At 37.9% G+C, this 20,977-nt stretch overlaps 1 protein-coding gene and 2 pseudogenes across 8 annotated transcripts in view; all 3 read left to right on the top strand.

Moving 5' to 3' along the window:
* Positions 1-20,977, top strand: part of GALNTL5 (polypeptide N-acetylgalactosaminyltransferase like 5) — an 83,536-nt gene that overhangs the window by 14,428 nt on the left and 48,131 nt on the right. For 7 of the 8 annotated variants that reach the window (XM_077150386.1, XM_077150352.1, XM_077150369.1 and 4 more), the window contains 2 exons: positions 9,199-9,319; positions 20,731-20,897. In XM_077150386.1, the coding sequence (XP_077006501.1) occupies positions 9,199-9,319; positions 20,731-20,897 (288 nt within the window). Of the gene's footprint in view, positions 1-9,198; positions 9,320-11,897; positions 11,994-20,730; positions 20,898-20,977 lie in introns of those variants that run through there. The other variant, XM_077150393.1, reaches the window with a different exon arrangement.
* LOC143674563 (CCA tRNA nucleotidyltransferase 1, mitochondrial-like) lies at positions 12,265-13,888 on the top strand (annotated as a pseudogene).
* On the top strand, positions 16,275-17,543 carry LOC143687781 (ubiquitin-associated domain-containing protein 1 pseudogene; annotated as a pseudogene).

A 20,977-nucleotide genomic window follows, 5' to 3' on the forward strand; every position in this document is an offset into this window, starting at 1 on the left:
CTCTCCATTACTTACAGGACTTGGACACAGACTCTCTGGGATCTGTTTCTTGCCATAGTCTCTCTTGATCTGTTCCCAACTGATCTCTGTCCAGTCTCACCTCCCACCATATTGTCACTGCATTAGCTTGTAGTTGGCAGTACATAGCATGCTATTCCTTGTCCTTTCGTACACTGTTCTATCTGAAACTCCTTTATTTGTCTGAAAGACTTCTACGCAGCGGCCCATCCACTCCCACCTGGCAGAGCTAATGGCACCGCATCTATCTTCCTGTAGCACACTGTGCACAGCACATCATCAAGCTTTCTACGTTGAACTGAAATTATTGGCCTTTGTGTCAATTTCCCCGAGTTACCAAAAGTTGTGGACGGCAGAATGTGTCTTAGTCAACTTTGCACCCTGGAACCAAGGACAGAGCTTATTTATAACAGGAACTCAACAAATAACTCTAGAACTGAGTTTGGTGAATTGGTGTCTCTGGTTTTCCTGTTCCTGAAACTCTGATATCACCTTTTAGGGTTGGTTATAATTGCCAAAACTGATCTTACCAGTCCAGTCAACACAGCTCACTTTGAGTTTATTGCCCTTCAGGCCCAGTGCTGATACCTTTAGGGGAAAAAAAAGTATATTCTACTGTTGTTGGGTGGAATATTTTGTATATTGGTTTATGATCTTCAATTCTTCTGTATCATTTGCTGATTTTCTGTCTCAGAGTTTATCAATTGCTGGGAGTAGAATGTTAAAGACTCAAATGGATGATATATCTTTTTCTATACTTTTACTATCAGTCTACTTATGTCATTGTACTGAAGTGAGTTGTAGACAGTATACTGTTGGATTGTGGTTTTTAATCCACTCTGCCAATCTATGCCTTTAATTGGTATGTTTAGACCATTTACATTGAATATAATTACTGATATGTAAGGGCTTAAGTCTGCTATTTTGTTGTTTTTGTTTCCTCTGTTTCTCTCTTACTACATTCCTGCAGGTTACTTCAACATTTTCCAGGATTTCATTTGATTTATTGATGGTGTTTTTTTAATATATTACTTTGTATAGTAGTTGCTCTAGGTATTACATTATGCATATGTAACTTCACACTCTCTCCTTTTATTGAGGTTTTACAACTTCCGGTAAAATGTGAAACCTTTACTTGCATTTAGTTCCTTATCCTCCCCAGTTTAAAATGTAATTGTCCTCTCACTTACCATGCTGGAGAACTGGGTTTGATTCCTGGAGCCTGCCCATGCTGACACATCCCCACTGATATATCTCTGAGTTCAGTTCCCTGCTGGGCCCTACCAGAAGAGGAAAGGTGGGAAGCAAAGTATATTGGTTTGCTAAAACTGCAAAACGCAATATACCAGAAATGGGGGTTAGCTTTTATAAAGGGGATTTATTAAGTTACAAGTTTACAATTCAAAGGCCATAAAAAATGTCCAAAATAAGGCATCCAGAAAAAGATATCCTGACTCAAGAAAGGGCCCATGACATTCAGGTTTTCTCTGTCAGCTGGGAAGGTATATGGTGCTGTAATCAAGAAATGAGAATTTAAGGGATGATTTTGATTACTTAGCTTGGACTTTGACCTACAAGTCACCTATACCTTATTCTGCCATTTTCTTACTTGTGACTAAGCATGTAATCAATCTGCGCATGCTCAATAATTAGCTCACCTAATCAGGGACTTACATCATCCGGGGCTGCTGTGCTCATAATCCTAAACCCTCCCCATCTTTTCTCTAATAAAATTGTTAGAATTACTGCAGTTCAAGGAGATAGATTTTGGGCCACTAGGCCATGTGCTATCCTACTATGAACCTAGTAATAAATTCTTTTCTCTCTTTGAAATCCCAGTGTCACAGGAATTGGTTATTGAGGGCCTTGGGCAGAAGAATCCATGGCCTTTTTTCCAGTAACAATTTGGTGACCACAAAGGGAGCCCCAGCAGAGCCAGGTGACTGAGCCTTTTGAAGCTGCTGGACTGAATTTAGTCTAGAAGCTCAGCAACCAGGGTTCTCTGTTCTGCCGGTACTCCAGAGACTTTTGACCCCTTGAAAAGCTTCAAAAAGAAAAATTGTTTCCAGTTCCATGTCCAGACACCTGACTGGGTGAGTGGGTCATCATGGTTAAAGTGGATCTGGGAGTAAGCATGCATTCCAAGTCCCCTTGACTTAGGTCTGGGTCATGCTTCCAGAATGATCCCCCTTGCTTTGACCTCTACACCTTCTATTCTGGGGTACCATACTACACAGGGTTTGAAGCCCTGACCTAAGCCAACAATTAATTGGTGTCTAATGAAATTAAGAAGGCCTGTGTTAAGTGTTAGCCAGTGTGTTACCTACGTATTGTTTAATTGTTAATTGGTGTGCTATGTGTTTTATGTCTGTTTAATTGTTAATTGATGTGTTCAGTATATGGTCTATACAGGGTTTGAGGCCCTGACCTAAATTTGTCTGTTGAGTATACTCCTAAAAAAATGAGTAATCCAACAATTAATTGGTATTTAATAAAATTAAGTAGGCCTGTTTAAGTGCCAGCCAGTGTGTTACCTGGGTATAGTAAGAGTTTTGTTAATTGGTTTGTCAAACATTTAATGCCTGTTTAGTTGTAAATTGGTGTGTTTGGTCTAGTTATTAATTGGTGCATTACTTAAATATAATAAGTGTTAAGTGTCTGTTTAAATTTATTGATTGATATGTTCCTGTACTTGTATTGATCAAATATTCCTAATTGATTATGGAAATTTTTTAAAAAGGGAGCCCTTGGGCTGTATTGAAAATTGAATAGATTTTGTTTGAGTTTATTAAAAAAGGATTTCTTTCTGTAACACAATCTGGCCTCAAAATTATTTAAAATGAAAATGCTACCATTACCGTTAAAATTAAAGACATGACTGTTAAAACTGTTCTGCTAAAAGGTAGAAATGGGATAAGAGAATATATTCAACCCTTTAGTTGTCCCTCTTGGAATTATTTCTGCGTTTCTGTTTCTTGTGTAACTAACTTTTTATTTGTGTCTCTCTGCCTGTTCGATGTATATTCTCATACTTCCAGATGGCAATAGCAAATTAATAATAAAATTCTTAAAGAATTCTATTTGAACTGCCTAGAAATAATAAGGCATCTTATATAAATACATAAATTGGTACTTCTGAAGTGAAAAAGTAAAAATGGCAAAATTCAAAACCTTAATTTTGTAATTATTGTAAACAAATCCGGACGTCAGAAAGAAAACACACTGGGAATTTCTTTAAGGCAGCAGGAAACTGCCAAAGGGTTGCCTCTGGAAAAAGTAAAGATCTTCTCCAATGGTCCCGGTCACAGCTTTTAGTAAAATAAATCTAATAACTGGAAATAGTTAAAGAAGGACATAGAAACTCTCAGAAGATCACAAACCAGTCTGCATTCTGTCTATGCATCCTATCCCTATCCTAAGGCTTTAACCACCTAAAGCAGTTATGGGCAGAAGGCTAGGCACAGAAAGATATGGTTGTGTTGTGGTTTAGAATTCTTTTTTTACTGGGCCTGGAGATTAGAAGCATAAAAAATACCACAGAATAGGCTATGTTTGTTACTGTTATCATTGTTTCCAATAAAACCTTTGCAATGGTAACTGTAGTAATGAGATCATTACTTGAAATATTGACATATAAATAGCCTTGTATAGGAGGAACTGAATAAAATCTAATTATCAAATTTCAGTGAGTAAAATGAAAAGTCTTTGAGAGATATGAAAAAGTCCTGGATTTAGACTTGGGACAAATTAAACAATTACAGTATATTTTCCTAAACTTGAGTCAATATACTTTTAGAAATTGTTAGTAATTTTAAGATTAATTGTTAATATTTGTTTAAAATTGTTAGTAATTTTAAGATGTTATGAAAACAAAGAGTTGTTTTCAACCACCAGTAAAAGGAATTTTATGATAAATTTTGAATTGAACAAATGTGATTTTATTCTCTTAGGTGTATTCTCCCTAAATTTATACAAACTTTCTGATAAAATAAGCTATCATAACAAAATGTTAAGTTACATAAACTGAGCAATGTGCCTGGTAATAACACTTAAATAAAATATAATAAAATGAGAATATGCATGCTGATGCTTCAAACATATTGTATTTAAGAAATCAGTTAAGTTTAGTAAGAAATATAAATGGATTTTTAAATAACCTTGATGTTCTAGTTTGCTAGCTGCTGGAATGCAATATACCAGAAATGGAATGGCTTTTAAAAAGGGGAATTTATAAAAATAAAAAGGGGGGGGGAATTTATTAAGTTGCTACCTTACAGTTCTAAGACTGTGAAAATGTCTGATCTAAGCCGTCCAGGAAAAGATACCTTGGTTCAAGAAGACCATTGATGTTCAGGATTTCTCTCTCAACTGGAAAGGCACATGGTGAACATGGTGACATCTGCTAGCTTTCTCTCCAGGCTTCTTGTTTCATCATGCTCCCCCAGGGGCATATTCTTTCTTCATCTCTGAAGATCTCTGGCTGTGTGGGCTCTTGTGGTTCTTGTGGCTCTGTTGGTCTCTCCAAAATGTTTCCATTTTTAAAGGATTCCAGTAAATCAATGTAGACCCACCTGGAATGGGTGGAAGATTAACCTCTAATCAAAGGTTAATACCCACCATTGGGTGTGTCACATCTTTGTAAAGATAATTTAATTTATCTTTACACTAGGTGCTTATTATCCATTTTCAACCTACAGTACTGAATAGGGATTAAAGGAAATGGCTGCCTCCACAAAATGGATCAGGATTAAAACATGGTTTTTCTAGGGTACATAACCCTTTTGAATTGGCACACATGATCATCTGAATTTCAAAGAATCTGGCTTTTGGTTACTTGGCCATTTGTTACTTTCAGCATCTGGAAAAATTTAAATTTGTAGTGGCTTTGTTAATGTCAATCAGTTTATATTCTAGTTAGAAAATACACTAGGGCATAGTATAAGGCAGGAATAATAAAGAAATAAAAATACTGCATGAATTTTAAAAGCAGGTAGGGAAAGAATGACCTAAGAAGACATCATTGAAGAGACCCTGGGGTCTGAAAAACTGAAGTGATTAAAACCAGCCTACAACCTCTCCTGTCTCCACTGCGCCCCCAGTAGGGAAAGCCTGCTGAAGTTAAAGGTACTACATCACCTTATGCTGGTGGGACCTGCAGACAGGCGAGCACCACATACTGAGGGGATAGGAAAAATGGAGAGCCCAGAGGCTTCACAGGAAAGCCTTTCAATCTGCTGGGTCTCACCCTCAGGGAAAACTGATGCAGTGACTCTTTTCTCCTGACAGGAGGCCAGTTTGGTTGGGAAAATCTGGCTGGGGTCTATAAGACCTAAGTAGAACCCTCCTAAGGGCGGGGGGGAGGTGGGGGGAAAGGCACCATACAGGCAGGGCAAGAAACAAGAAAACGAGAACTGAAAAATTCTGATCTGTTAAACAAAACCTAAGCTAGAGGTCCAGAATAAGCTGAACTGAATTTCAAAGAACATATAAAGAACAAAGTCATCCAGCAAGAAAATACTAGGTAAAAAAAAAAGTGAAAACCATCCCCAGAATAAACTAATTAAAGTGCTTAAATGTCTAGACACCAACAAAAAATAATGAATCATATTAGAAAAATTGAAGATATGGCCCAGTCAAAGGAACAAACCAACAATTCAAATGAGATACAGGAGTTGAAACAATTAATGCAGAATGTTCGAACAGACCTGGAAAACCTCATCAAAAAATCAAATCAGTGAACTGAGGGAGGATATAAAGAATGCAAGGAATGAAAAAAAGAAGAAATTGAAAGTTTGATATATTGGAGTACACAAAGGAAAATTCCTGAAATCTCTAAATTGTAATCCTGCTGCCTTGATCTTTAATAATGACTTTATAGCCCTTATCTTCTGCCCCTGTGATTGTAAAAAGCTGTGACTAACCTACATTTGTACCCAGTTATCCATCTTTCAACTTTAGAGTCTTGTTGAAACTTTAGAGTCAACTGTAGAGTCACTGAAGACAGCCCTGAATGTTTATTAATGAAGGGTCTTGGATCTGATCCACCCCAAGTCCAGGGTTGTCTTAATGGCTGAGACTGGATCTAGCCACAGTGGGCCTGCCTGACTTGCATGGTAGCTTGGACTTTGACCTGCAGGTCGCCTGTACCTAATTCTGCCATTTTCTTACTTATGACTAGGCATGTGATCAATCTACGCATGCTCAATAACTAGCTCACCTCTAATTACATCATCTGGGGCCACTAGGTGCTTATTATCCTAAACCCGCCCCTTCTTTTCTCTAATAAAACTATCAGAATTACTGCAGTTCAGTGAGACAGATTTTGGGCCACCAGGCCATGTGTTCTCCTACTCTGTGCCTAGTAATAAACTCTTTCTCTCTTTGAAACCCAAGTTATTGAATGCTTTGGGCAAAAAAATCCATAGTCTTTGTCTGGCCAGCCATGTCTGCTAGCTTTCTTTCCTGGTTTCTTTCAGAACAGCTTCCCCAGGGGCATTTTCTTTCTGCATCTCCAAAGGTCTCTGCTGTGTGGGCTCTGAAGCTTTTTCCAAATTGTTTCCCTCTTAAAGGACTCCAAGAAGTGACCCCACCTTGAATGGGTGGAGACACATCTCCATGGAAACCACCTAACTAAAAGGTTCAATCCACAATTGGTGGGTCACATCTCCATGGAAACAACTTCATCAAAAAGATCCCACATAACAATATTGAATGAGGATTAAACAACATGGCTTTTCTGGGGTACACAACAGCTTCAAACCAGCACACAGAGTATCAACTATCCCACTTTGCAGGATCTGGTTCTTCTCATTCATGTCAGGAGGGAGTGGGGAAGATCAGCTCCCCACTAGACCTTGCTAATATGGGGGGTGAGGCAAGGTGCCAACTACCTCATTCAGTCTCCTTATTGCTAGGCAGGTATGAGGAGATTCAGTTCCCCATTGGACTCTGCTGACACAAAGGGTATGGGGAAAGTGGAATGCTAACTTAGCCCCAACTCATACCTCATTAAGCCTGTTGCTCTTGGGTGGGATTGGAGGTTCACCATGCTGCTGCTACTACCTTGCACTACCTTGGTGGAAGAAATCAAGCATCCCCAGCTTCTACAAGGCAGAAGAATAGAAAATCAGCTCCCTACTCAGCCTGCTGTTACCACTTACTGGGGTGATCAGAGCACTGTCTGCTTCTACCAGACATGGGATGGAAGATTAGGTTCCTGCTCGCCCACCAACACCAGTGGGAAAGGAAATTGGAGTTCCACCCTCCACCTCCTTAGGGTGAGAGGTGGATGGAAGATCACTCTCTTTGGCCCTGCTGAAATCACAGAGGGTAGTGTAGTTTTTTCACGGTTGCTTAGCTGGAATAGAGCAAGTCTTGCCAAAAGATTTTCTGTAGTTGGGCCACCCTTTTCCTGATCCTTTAACTAGGAGAACACGCTTTTCTTGGTGTCTGTGCCTGTTGGCAGTTCCAGTTGGAGCTTCTACAGCACCCTGTCTGGGTTGTATGGAAGGCAAAAGTAAATCCAAGGGACTCAACACCATGTCATTCCTCAAGTTCTGAGGTCCTCAGGCAATCCACCTTCTTATTTCCACTGTTCAGAATCTCCTTATGTTTAGCTGTTATGTTACATCCAGGATTTTTTAATTGTGAGAAGGCAGACCTGGGAGGAATGGGGCTACTCCAGCTTGACCAGAACCCCCTTTACAGCCTTCTGATAGGTTTTGGAAAACGTTCCTTGGGCATTGGAAAAGAAAGTTTATTCTCTAGAAGACAAAGAGCAGTATAGATCCACTAAGGAAACTTATTTACATTACTCATATTCTTTCTAACCTTCTTTCTGATTTGGAGTTCTTAAAATCTTTCATTGTTATTTGTGACTGTATGTTGATATTTCCAATAGTTTTTCTTTAAGTATTTTATTGCAGTATTATTTGATGCGTACAGCTCATTGCTGTTAAATCTTTATTGTAACATATTATCATTATAAAATGATTTTCTATAATGTTCCTTCTAGTGAATTCTCTGCTTTTGTTGTTGTTGTTGTTGTTAGGTGCATGGTCCGGGAATCGAACCTGGGTCTCCCGCATGAAAGGCAAGCATTCTACCACTGAACTACCCATGCACCTTCTACTTTTTAAAACGATATTTTGACTCCTTGTTCTTTGACCATTCATTCACTTTTAACCATCTAAGTTCATTTTGTTTACCTTGTATGGATTATATTTTGTCTTTCATTCCTATCTGTTTTAGTTTGCAAACTTCCAGAATGTGATCTACCAGAAACGGAACAGCTTTTAAAAAGGGAAATTTATTAGGTTGCTAGTTTACAGTTCTAAGGCCGTGAAAATGTCCAAATTAAAACACCAACAAGAGGTTACCTTCACTCAAGAAAGGCCGATGAAGTTCAGGGTTTCTCTCCCAGCTGGAAGGACACATGGCGAAGTCTGCTAGCTTCCTCTCCCAGCTTCCAGTTCCTGAAGCTCCCTCAGCGGCATTTTCCTTCTTCGTCTCCAAAGGTCTCTGGCTATGTGGGCTCTAAAGTTTTTTTCAAAATGGTTCCTTCTTAAAGAGCTCTAGTAAGCAACTCCTCCTTGAATGAGTGGAGACACATCTCCATGGAAACCATCTAATCAAAAGTTACCACCCACAATATTGAGTGAGGATTAAAGAACCTGGCTTTTCTGGGGTAATACAACAGATTCAAACCAGTACACCATCTAAGAGTTTTTCTCTTTTAATAGAGTTTACCCCAACTTCATTTATTGTTATGATTGATATGATTGGGGTTTCCTCTGATATCTTGTTTTATTCTCAGTAACAGAAATTTGGGACAGGGGTTTGAACTCTCATTCTCCCACCTTACCTCAATTCCTCTGTTACTACAAATCCATAATACAGTTGTGAATCATAATGGAACACAGGAGGCTGAGCAACTTCCTTCCCTTGAGAGACTGAATGACTACAGTGTAGCTGTTAATTTGGTAATGCTTTGCTTTCTGTAAATACTTTCCACCTCTAACCTTGTCATCTGAGGATGGTTTAGATTCCAAGAAAATGACTCTGATTCATTTTAAAAGGAGTGACTTCACCTTTTAATGCTTTAAAGTGTTCTTATTGTCCTGCATCAAAATGATAGTAGTAAACCTTTACTCATATAATTCTAATTACCTTTTCTTGCAGGTAAGAATTTTAACTATTCAGACCCAGAATTTATTAAAGGATTTTTAAAATATGGATTAAATACCATTATCAGTAGAAGAGTGGGCCTTGACAGAACTGTTCCAGATACCAGGAATAAATTGTATGTTCCCCCCTGCTAATTTTGTAAATAAAGTTACGAACCAGATTTGAATTTTAGGATATCAGAAGTCTAATAGGAATGATGCCTATTTTTAGGACTTGGAGTCAGAGTTCAAGATCCCATTTCAAGATTCTAAAACTTAAAATGTAGAGAATATCTTCCCTATTAGCATTAGTATGTGTTCTTAAGGTTCAAAAAAATTGACTCACCCACAAGATCTTTCTAAAAAATCATCAGTAAGAACTTCTGTCCAATCGGGAATTTATTTCTGATGCAAAGTGCTTCAGAGGATTTCCTATTTTAAAGTTCAAAGTATTTTTTCATTATTCTTTCAATTGTTAAAGTCTTTTTAACATTTTTTAGTTTCTGATGGTTTCTAGCCAAAGAGAGTTCATATTCTACTTAACTACATGAGAAGTACTTAAGTTCAGGAATTCGGGCAGCTTCTGGAAATACAGAAACAAAAGCTACATACCAGGAAACATGAGAAAGTGGAGCAAACAGTTTTGGCAGAGTGTAACAGACATTCAAAATCACAAGTATAAAAATTAATAAAGTTCCTGAGAGTGAAATATTACTTATCATCTGGTACACTCAGGAGATGGAGTATATAATGATACTATCTGGGTTATATTAAAAGAAAAGTAATTTAAAGCTATTCAAACCATAGAAGGTGGTATGAAGTTAATTTAGAGGCAACTCTCAATAAGAAGGATTTCTCCCGATCTGTGGCTTCTTTTGAATAGCAGTTTTAATTTTGATGAAATTCAATTATTTAATTTTTTTATAATTTTGAATTTTTTATTTTGCTTTTGCCTAACTCAAAAATCACAAAGATTTCTCCTGTGTTTTCTTCTAGAAGTTTTATACTTTCTTTCTTTCATTTAGGTCTGTGATCCATTTTGAGTTCGTTTTTGTGTATGGTGTGGGATAAGGGCCTAGTTTCATCCTTTGGTATGTGCCTAGCCATCCAATTGTTCTAGCACCATTTATTGAAACACTCTTATTTTCAATACTGGATTGCCTTTATACCTTTGTTTAAAAAGAAACAGATATCCATGTATATGTGGGTCTATTGCTGGACTCCGTAATCTGTATTGTTGACCTATTTGTCTATTTTGAGGCCAATATCACACTCTCTGAATTAATGTAGCTTTATAATATGCCTGGGAAATCTCAAAGTGTTAGTCCTCTAATCCAGTCTTTTAGAAAATCCTGCTGTAATTTTCACTAGGATTGCACTGAGTTCAATTTGAATAGAACTGACATCTTAAAGATATTGATTCTTATAAACAACTCTTACAGCAAAAATAAACAAAGCAGAATATATATAAGCTAGAATGGGGGATGTTTAGGTAATGGGAGATCATTTCTCAGGGCTTTGCTCATTGGGTGTAAACTTCGAGGGATGATGACAAATGAGAGTTCTTTTTTTAAACATAGAGGATGGAGGGAGTGCTAGAAATGATACAGAACCTGCAACAAAGGAACACCCAAAAAAAAATATATATATATATATTGATTCTTCTGATTCACAAGCAAGATGTGCTTCGTCTTTTATTTAGGTCTTCTTAAATATCTCTCAGCAGTGTTTCATAGATTTTAGTGAACAGGTCTTTAAATAGTTTTGCCCTATTTATCCTTAAGTATTTCAAATTTTTGATGCTATTGTAAATAAGATTTTTAAAATTTCAATTTCCATTTGTTTGTTGCAGGTATATGCAAATGTAACTGAAAATGCTATGTTGATCTTTATCGTGGAACCTTGCTAAACTCACTTACTACTTTTTTTAGATTCCTTTGAATTTTCTATGTAGCTATATGCATGTTGTTCAGGAATAAAGACACTTTTTACTTCCTCCTTTCCAAACCAGATGCCATTATTTCTTTTTCTTGACTTATTACACTGGTGAAAACCTCCAATACAATGTTGAATAGAAATGGTGGAATGGACAACCTTACATTATTCTTGATCTTAGTGGAAAATGGCCTTTCACCATTTCACCATTAAGTATATTATCTATAGGTTTTAATAAATGCTCTTTAACAGGTTAAAGAAATTCCCTTCTTCTTGTTTGCTGAGAGATTTTTACACATCAGAAATGAATGCTGTATTTGTCAAATCCTTTTGCATGTGTATTAAGATGATCATATGGATTATCATTTTTATTTCTCAAGATGTTGAATTATACTGATTTTCAACATTAAGCCAACCTTGCATTTCTGGGATATGCCCCACTTGATTATCATGTATTATCTTTTTTCATAAATTGTTGGATTTGATTTGCTAAAATTTTGTTTAGAGTATTTTATCAATGTACATGATGGGTATTTGTATTTTTCTTCAATATCTTTGACTTGTTTTACTATTGAAGTAGTGCTGGCTTCCTGGCATGAGCTGGGAATGATTCTGAATTCAAATTTTTAATTAAATTGACTTCTGATAATGACTTTTTATCACACTGAAGACATTCCTTTTTTATTCTTTTACTTAAGTTTTCTCCCCTATTTATTTTTATTAATGTTCATTTTCCTTTCCTTTCTTTAAACAATTATTTTCAAAGGGCACCAGTGATTCAGTGGTAGACTACCTGCCTACCATGCAGGAGAACCAGCTTAGATTCCTAGCCCATGCATCAAAAAACAAACAAACAATAAACACAATTCTTCTCCGGTAAGTGGGCATGTCGCGTCAACACGGGCTGAAATCGGGTGTGCTAAGAGACCCACTTGGGCCCTAGGGAAAAGAGCCCAGTGTGGAGGTGGGAGGTGCCAGAGTCCCGATGTCGTCCTAGCTGACTGCATCCATACACAAGGTGGCTTCCCCGACGTGCTTACCCTTCCTCCTAGCCAGACCCAGGAGTGTCTTTGTAAACCTCTTCTATCCGGCACCCAGGTCAGAACGAGATACGTCACTCCTGGCAGATGTCAAAGGTAACCAAGAAAGTTCTTTCTTCTCCTGTGTTCTGGATGTACGGTTGGTGACGTTCCCTGGCACAGGCCATTATTGAACTATAGTTGGAGTGGGCTGTGCCTTCGGAAACAGTATCTATTTACAATGAAGTTGGTGCCCCCAGATTTCCTATCACCCATCAAGGAAGGACTGAAGAGTCTGACAGAATCATTTGTCAAAGAAAATCTTCAATTAAGACTAGCAGGAGAGGGTGGTGCGACAGTGGTTCAGTGCCAGAGTTCTCGCCTGCCATGCTGGAGACCCTGTTCAATTCCCGGTTCCTGCCCATGGAATAAAAAAAAAAGAAAAGAAAAGAAAAAATAGCAGGAGTCGCTGTGAGGGATTTATTAAGTAGAATAAATCCTCAAGATGTGAGTTTTGCTACCACTTCTACCCCTACTCAGATGAAGATGTTTCAGTCTACTAGTATTAGTATGATAAACCACAAAGGAGAAAAGCATGGAATAATTACTGCCACGCTTCATGAAGAAAATTTTGAAATTACTACACTTGGGTTTGGTATCATCACTGATGGAAGACGCTGAGGTAGAATTCACAGCTGACTGGCGGAAAGATGCTGGAGGCAGAGACCTCATTATAAATTCCGCATTTATGTCTTGATGGTACTCTATTTGACTACCTTAATGGCTATGAAGATTAAAAAAAAAAAGAATTCTTGGACATGCTAAACAGAGAATATAAGAAGATTATCTTTGAATTTTAAGATATTTTGGGTTTTATGGGAAACTTGTAGAAACACCTGGTGAGCATGATCCTGAGACCTTAGCAGCAACTACAGAAAATGCAGAAGGCTTAGATGGAATATCGGGAGAATTTGGATGGAACTGAAAAAAATTCTTGTTAGTAACCAAGTAAATCATTGATTTACCTTATCTGTGACCTTGGTGTGGCTCCTTACATAGGTTTACCTATGTAAATTTAATGCAGATTTAAAAGAATTTAATAACACCAATAAATACGTTGAAGATGTTTCATCAAAGCCACTGACTCTTTTGGCCTCATTATTCCAAGTACAGGATAATGTCACAAAATTGGATTTGAGGTTAAACATTTTGAAAAAAGAGAAGAATGTTGGTTTATTTATAGCTGAAAATAGGAAGGATTTAATTAAAGCAACAGATAGTTCAGAACCATTAAACCCCTGTCAGGAATTTTTTATAGATTCTAGGGAACCTGAAGAAACTACTTGTATATGTGAGCTACTGAATACCAAGGAAAACATTGTCTTTGAAAGGAGGTGCACCAATGGTCCATTCCTCCATTTTTTATAAGTGGCCACGAAATCAGAAAACTGAGCATTTCTTCAAGAAAAGAAATCGGGGCTCTATTGCAATAGTTGTGAGAACAGTGAGGGGAAAAAAGTGGTTACCAAAGGGGAAAAAATGAATTTCTGAGTTTCAGAAAGATCTAAAATATAGTTCTAAAATACTAAAAAGTGGAAAAATTTTGGTGACTAGTTTTTTCTTTCTCCCCTTTAGTGAGATTTAAGACAGTTGAATATACAGTAGAATAAAAGCCAGTTTAGGGGGACTGCTTTGGAAGAATACAGTTTTATTTTGTAAGATATTAACTATTTCAGACATTAAACTGAGTCTGCCTCCTCTTAATCTGATTTATATTGCTAGTTGGGATTTATATTCCTGTCTTTATCTAGGCTTTTTTTTAATAGGACAGCAGTAAGTTTGATCTTAACTGGTGCTTACAGTTGAAACAACTGAGTTATTATGTAAAACATTTGTCTAATATAAATGTCAGTTCTTACCTGAATTCCAAAGTAAACTTGTGCTTGAAAAGAATAGTTGCAAAATTTGCATGAAATATCCTATATAAAACATGAATACTAGATGTGTCCCAAGTGAGATTTGTTCTGGCAAACTACATTTTAGTATGTTAGTCATATTTTCTCTGTCTTACTGGCTTCCTTAACTATGCATGCCTAGCCTGGGAAAGTTAGATTATGGGATTGGCTTGAAGGTTATCTTTGAGCCTGCTATTTTTATAAACATTTCTTTTGGAACTGAAAGAAGAATGTGTTTATGTGGTATGCAACTGTATATATCAGGTGCCAGACGGTTAATGATAATTTCTTGTAATAAAAGGATATGGCTTACTTAAAAAAAAATCTTCTCACAAATGTGTCCCATAAATGCTAGAGAGCTTGAATTTGTTATATTGGTAGCAAAGTCCACTTTTGACATGTGTGCTAACTGGCCAAACTGCTCTAATTTGGAATGTATTTATTTTGGTTTGGAGTTTTAATCAGTAATGGTGGCTAAGTGTTATTGAATGATTGCTCAGAACTGAATTCGCATGAACACATGTTTTTCCTCTTCTAAATTACTGATATGTTATGTTGAGTCAACATGACATTCCTAGGATTCCAGAACTAAACTGATCTTAGTTATGGTGTACTATTCTTTTAACAGGCTGCTTTAATTTCTTATATTTTGCTAATTTTTTATCTATAAGATTAGTCTATCGAGTAAAATTGAGATCCATGTATTTGTGGATCTAAAAGATTCTCCATGAAAAATTTTAAATTCCTGTTGCCATTTTTATGCTCAAAAATTAATATATGTCCATTATTACCATTGCTATTCAACACTGTACCGAAAGTGATAACTGGAGCAATCAGGCAAGAAAAAGAAATAAAAGGCATGCAAATTGGAAAAGAGGTAAAACTCTCCTTATTTGCAGATAACATGATCCCAAATATATAGAAAATCCCAAAGAATCTACAAGAAGCTAGTAGAGCTAATCAATGAATGCAGAAAAGTGATGGAATAGAAGATCAATACAAAAAAAAAAAAGTGGTATTTCTATACATCAACAAATAATCCAAAATGAAATCAAGAAAACAATTCCACTTAAAATGGCACCAAAAAGAATGAAACATCTGGGAATAAATTTAACCAAGAATATGAAGGATTTGAATGCAGAAAATTATAACTCATTACTGAAAGAAATTAAAGAACACCGAAATAAATGGAAAGATAGTCTGTGCTCATGGACTGTCAATTTATAGAGCAATTTACAGATTTAACACAATCCCATTCAAAATACCAGTTGCCTTAGTTGCAACAATGGAAAAGTTAATCATCAAATTTATAAAGATGGGCAAGGAACCCCAATAGCCTGAATCATCTGGAAAAAGAGCAAAGTTGGAGGACTACACTTCCCAATTTCAAACATGCATCAGGTGAAAGGATATACAAAATATAGTATATACATATAATGGAAAATTATTCAGCCGTAAGAAGGAATGAAGTTCTGATACATGCTACTACATGGAGAAGAACCGAAGAATCATGTCCTGAAATAAGTCAGACAAGAAGAGGCAGGTATTATAAGATTCTATTTATATGAAATAGCTAGAATATGCAAACTTATAGAGAAAGAAAATAGAGTCCAGGTTATTATTATGTGACTGTTTCCACAATTTAAAAAAAAGGGTAAAAAGATAAGGATAGTTGAATGGAGAGAAAAGGCTCAAAAGGACAGTTCGGGACAAATGAAAAATTGGAATATAGATTGTAAGCTTTATATCAATGTTAAATTTCTTAAACTTTTGTACTTAAGGTGGTTACAAAGGGAATATACTTGTTCTTAGGAAATGTGCATGGGAGTAAGTATTCAGTTGTTAGGAACCATGGTGTATAGAACCTACTCAAATGTTTAGAAAACATAATCTGTACCGATAACAGATGGGGAGACAGATCGATGGATGGATAGATAGACAATGACATGGCAAATGTGGCAAAATATTAGAAATTGGTGGATCTGGGAGGCAACGCCTCGGCCCCACAAGTGAGGGTCGCCAAGCAGGGGAGCCACGTTGGTCTGCACAGCGGTGGAGGAGTCCCTGCAAGAAGCCACCGTGGCCTGACCCGGCCTCGGCTCTCGCCCCTCCCCCTCCCCCCTCCCCCCTTCCTCCCTGGTGACAGGGCCTGGCGGCTGGCTCAGGCCCCTGAGGCGGCCAAGATGTTCCTGAAGGAGGAGTCGATCTTCACAAGCATTGTGCTGCATCTGCACATCTTCATGGCCCACAGTGCCCGGTGGCTGGGGGAGGCAACTAGGACACCTGGGTGGTGAAGCTCACTGCGAGTTGTCTCAAGTGCTGAATACATGGGAACTTAGAAGACCCCAAAAGTGTAACACACACTGCTTCAGAGAGGGTCTGAGTGATATCAGAACCATGGTAGAAGAGAACATTAAAGATAAAGCTGTCTTATTGTAGTAAAAAAAAGTGCCCTCAAGCCCTGCTTCCTAAGATGGTGGATGTCTCAGCAGAAAAGAAGAAATGAGACCAGAAAGTTTCAGAGAGAGATGCTATATTCTGAAGCCAACTTGTCCTGGTGCAACATGCGCCCAGCTGGGGGGTGACCCAGAATGAGAGATTTCCAGACAGAACTCCAGGAAAACTGTGGTATCTCTCATTGAAGTGGCACACAAATTGTCAGCATGGAACCTTGATGTGGTTGAAATATTTAAGAAGGTAAATGTTATGTTGGATGAAGATGAGAAAGGGCAAGTGGATGAAGCCAGCCACTCTGCACCAGCTCACAGAGATATGCTTCGGGAGAGCAGAGCCGGGAAGGTCCTTGGCCTGACCCAGGTGTTGGGAACTCAGGCTGTGGAGTGGTTAATTGAGCATGCGGAGAATCCAACCATAGACACACCTCTTCCAGGCCAGGCCTCGCCAGATGCGCTGGGGTGCTGCAGCCTCTTCGGAAATTACCTTCTTTGGAGATGCCTTCCTCCAAAGGAATACGCTGCTGGTGCAAAAAAGGAGGCCAGAGATGAACTGACAGAAATCTTCAAGAAGATTCGAAGGAAAAGGAAATTTTGGTCAGATGCTCTGGCCCTCATATTCCTGCTGGAGATAGGATTGGGTGAAAAGGAGGTGATAGATGTCTTCAGAGTGAACAGCCACCAGCAGGAGGCCTGTGAGCAGCTGCAGGATGACAGGAAGTCTTCTCCTGAGGAGCTGGACAAAGGCATTGTCCTCGACAGCCGCTCCTTCCAAGCCAGCCTGGATAACCCCGTCGTGCATCTGGTCTGACCAACCCTAACACACCATTAGCATTTAAAGACATGCTTGAAAACCCACTGAACAGCACACCATGGATGAATTACCCAGAAACAGGGCTGGACAGGCAATGGGTCTCCAGGATCTTTAAGATGCTGAACCTCAAGTAGGGGAGGCCGCCCCACCCTGCTGCTGCCAGCTTCTCCCAGGAGGGGACAGAGCATGGGGAGAGCTGGGACCCTCCTGGTCTTACTTCTCAGCAGGTGGCTTCAAGGCAGAGACGTGGAAAGAGATGTGGAAACCCTTTGGTTCTACTGTGGATGTGGAGGGGAGAAGGGCCTTGGCAAGAGGAAACCTGGCCTAGAAGATCTGCCTGCAGAGCCTCAGCCTTGTTTTCTTTGAAGCACGATGTCTGCTTCCAGCCAACAATAACTTTTGTGATGGTGATTTATAAGTTCATATTTTTAGCATCTGACAGATGTTGACAGAAAAGTAGATTGGGAAACTGAATAATGATCACCTCTCGAGAGAAAGTGTTGCCTTGTGGGTCTTAACCTGCTGCTTGAATTGACCCTTAGGAATTTGTTTTTTAGAGGCCACTTGTTATTGAAGGCATGTTTCATTCCTAAGAGTTAATGCCAAATGTGTTCATTTAAAATGTAGAGTAACTCACAGGTGACTTTTCTTTAATAAATAATTTCCCTTTTTCCTTAAAAAAAAAATTGGTAGATCTGGATATGTGGATTGGGGAGCATGTTGAAGTTCTCTGTGTGGATTTAATATTATTTTTGCAACTGTCTAGTAAGTTTGAAATTATCTCAAAATTAAAAGTTATATATGTGTTAGTTTGAATCTGTTGTGCACCCCAGAAAAGGCAAGTTCTTTAATCCTCAATCAATATTGAGGGGTGGTAGCTTCTTGATTGTTTCCATGGAGAGATGACCCACCCAATTGTAAGTGGTAAATTGATTAGATGGCTTCCTTGGAGATGTGTCTTCACCCATTCAAGGTTTCCTTTAAAAGGGAACCATTTTGAAAAAAAAATTGTAGAGCCTACACAGCCAGATACCTTTGGAGAAGAAGAAGGAAAATGCCCCCAGGGGAACTTCATAAAACAAGAAGCATGGGGAGAAAGCTAGCAGACATAGCCATGTTTACCATGTGCCTTTTCTGTTGAGAGAGAAACCATGAATGTCATCAACCTTCTTGAACCAAGGTATCTTTCCCTGGATGCCTTAGATTGTACATTTCTGTAGCCTTGCTTTTTTTTTTATTTGTTTATTTATTTTTGGCATGGGCAGGCTCTGAGAATTGAACCCAGGTGTCCGGCATGGCAGGCAAGAATTCTACCACTGAGCCACCATTGCACTACCCCTAGCCTTGCTTTAATTTGAACATTTTCATGGCCTTAGAACATGTAAACTTGCAACTTAATAAATTCCCCTTTTTAAAAGCTGTCCCATTTCTGGTATATTACATTCTGGCAGCTTGCAAACTAGAACAATATATACAGGAAAGCAGTGAGCAGAATGCCAAGTCAGCTGAGATCTGAAAAATTTCAGCCTGTGTTTTGCAAAAGTAAGTGAAATATTCCTCAGGTGATTTGTAAGATTCCCCGATATATTTATGCATGTTAAAATTTCAGAAGTCTTTATATTATTGCACTACTAATTTATACAACCAGCAAAGAATAGTTCAGCTAACCAAGGACACCAATCTTAGGTCTTTATCCAAATTATTTTCATACTTGAAATCAGCTTATTCAGATCAGAAAAGTTTTTCTACATAGAGACACCAAAGAAACATTTCTCAATTAATTTAAAGAAACTCATGTGCACCAGGTTTCTCTTGAGGGTCTAAAGAATCCTAATTTCAAGCTCCTTCACCATAAAGGTCTCATTCCTCTGAAGGGACTTCAGTTTATCTATAGTTTTGTTAAAATGATATACCAAGATTGAATATAATAATAGAGATGTGATCTAAGCAGTGCAAATTCACCCTGGGTCATCACCATTCTTGTTCTTGATATTATACTTCCATTAATTCAGCCTAGCATCATTTCATTCTTCCACTCAATACCTCAATCTTATTGAGAATTTAAGCCCTTTAATTTTTGTCCTCCATGTTTCTGCAAAGCCCTGTTTTCCTACTAAATGTTTCATACCCACGTGTAGGATGTTGCATTTACCAATCATTCCAGTTGGTTCATTTCTTTTCTTGGTTCTGCTATCTAACATAGTCACCATTCCTGTGAGCATGATGTCCATTGGAGAGGCATGCTTTCCATCTTCATCTACTCTTGCATGAAAATGTTATCCAAGACAAGGCCCTCTTCTTCCATCAATGACTTCGATCTATGAATACCCTAAAGGTACTATAATGGATACTTATAGGTTTGCTTGCCAGTACCTCCTTTCCAGATTTTTTTCCATCTCATTTTCTTTCATATTGTTACAATGGAAACAGTTATGTTATATTTTGACTCCACTTTCTGACTACAGTTGATTAGCCCAGGGGTGGGCACCTGAGCCACCTGGACCAATGAATCTTTTTCTGTGATTTTTGATCTTGGGAAAGAGAAAGTCCTACCATTTTTCCTTGGTTGCTGGACCCTAAGATATACTAATGTCAGCCACATTGCAGAGAGAAGCCAGACTGCAGATAGAAAATAAGCATCATAATGACACTTATATATTATTATATAACAAGCAGTATTCTGAGCATTTTACATGCAGTAACTCATTGAATCCTCACAACCACATGAAGTTAGCATTGTTGTTATGGTTGCCATCGTAATTAGCATTCTTATCCCCAAATGTAAGGACAAGAGCAGATGGAGAGAGTCAGATGGTGTTGAAGCCTCTAGTTCCAATAGTTCTTGGAGGCTCTGACTGCATTCCTATCTCTAGGTTCTATGAGACATTTTGGGTCATGTAAACAGTATACCTCCCTATCTTTTACTAAAGCTGGCTCCAGGGGGATTATATCACCACCAAAATGTTTCTAAAAAATAATATAGTGACCCACACAGTCATTAACAGTTAACAGTTAATTAGCTTACTGATTTATTTTTGTAATAGAAACAAAATTGTATCTTTATTTATGCTTATACTTGTTTGCATTATATATTCATTATAGCTATGCTTAAATTATAAAATTATCAAAACAGAGTCTCGGGAAAGAACAATTATTAGTGGCATTAAGAGGGGGGAAACGATTTAGGAAATGTTAGAACAAGATAAGAAGTTAAATTTTTGCAATTTTAAATGCACTGCCTGTCAACTTATTATCACAATCATTAACTGAAGGAATAAAGAGGGGACAATGAAAATAAAGATATTTTAATTAGACCCCAAGACGTGTAAGCCTTTAAATGAATCATTTTCTTCCAAATATTTATGTCTGCAGGTGTCTTAAGAAACATTACCCAGTCAAACTACCTACCGCCAGTGTTATTATTTGCTTCTTTAATGAAGAATACAATACCTTGTTTCGGACAGTGTCCAGTGTCATTAACCTCACTCCATACTATCTCCTTGAAGAAATTATTTTAATAGATGACATGAGCGAATATGGTAAGATCACACACTAATAATCTCTCTAATCTACTTTGAATGTGGTGTTATCCTGATGGCACTTGAGGTTTTTATTCAAA

The sequence above is a fragment of the Tamandua tetradactyla genome, chromosome 1, assembly GCF_023851605.1.
Source record: "Tamandua tetradactyla isolate mTamTet1 chromosome 1, mTamTet1.pri, whole genome shotgun sequence".
NCBI lineage: Eukaryota > Metazoa > Chordata > Mammalia > Pilosa > Myrmecophagidae > Tamandua > Tamandua tetradactyla.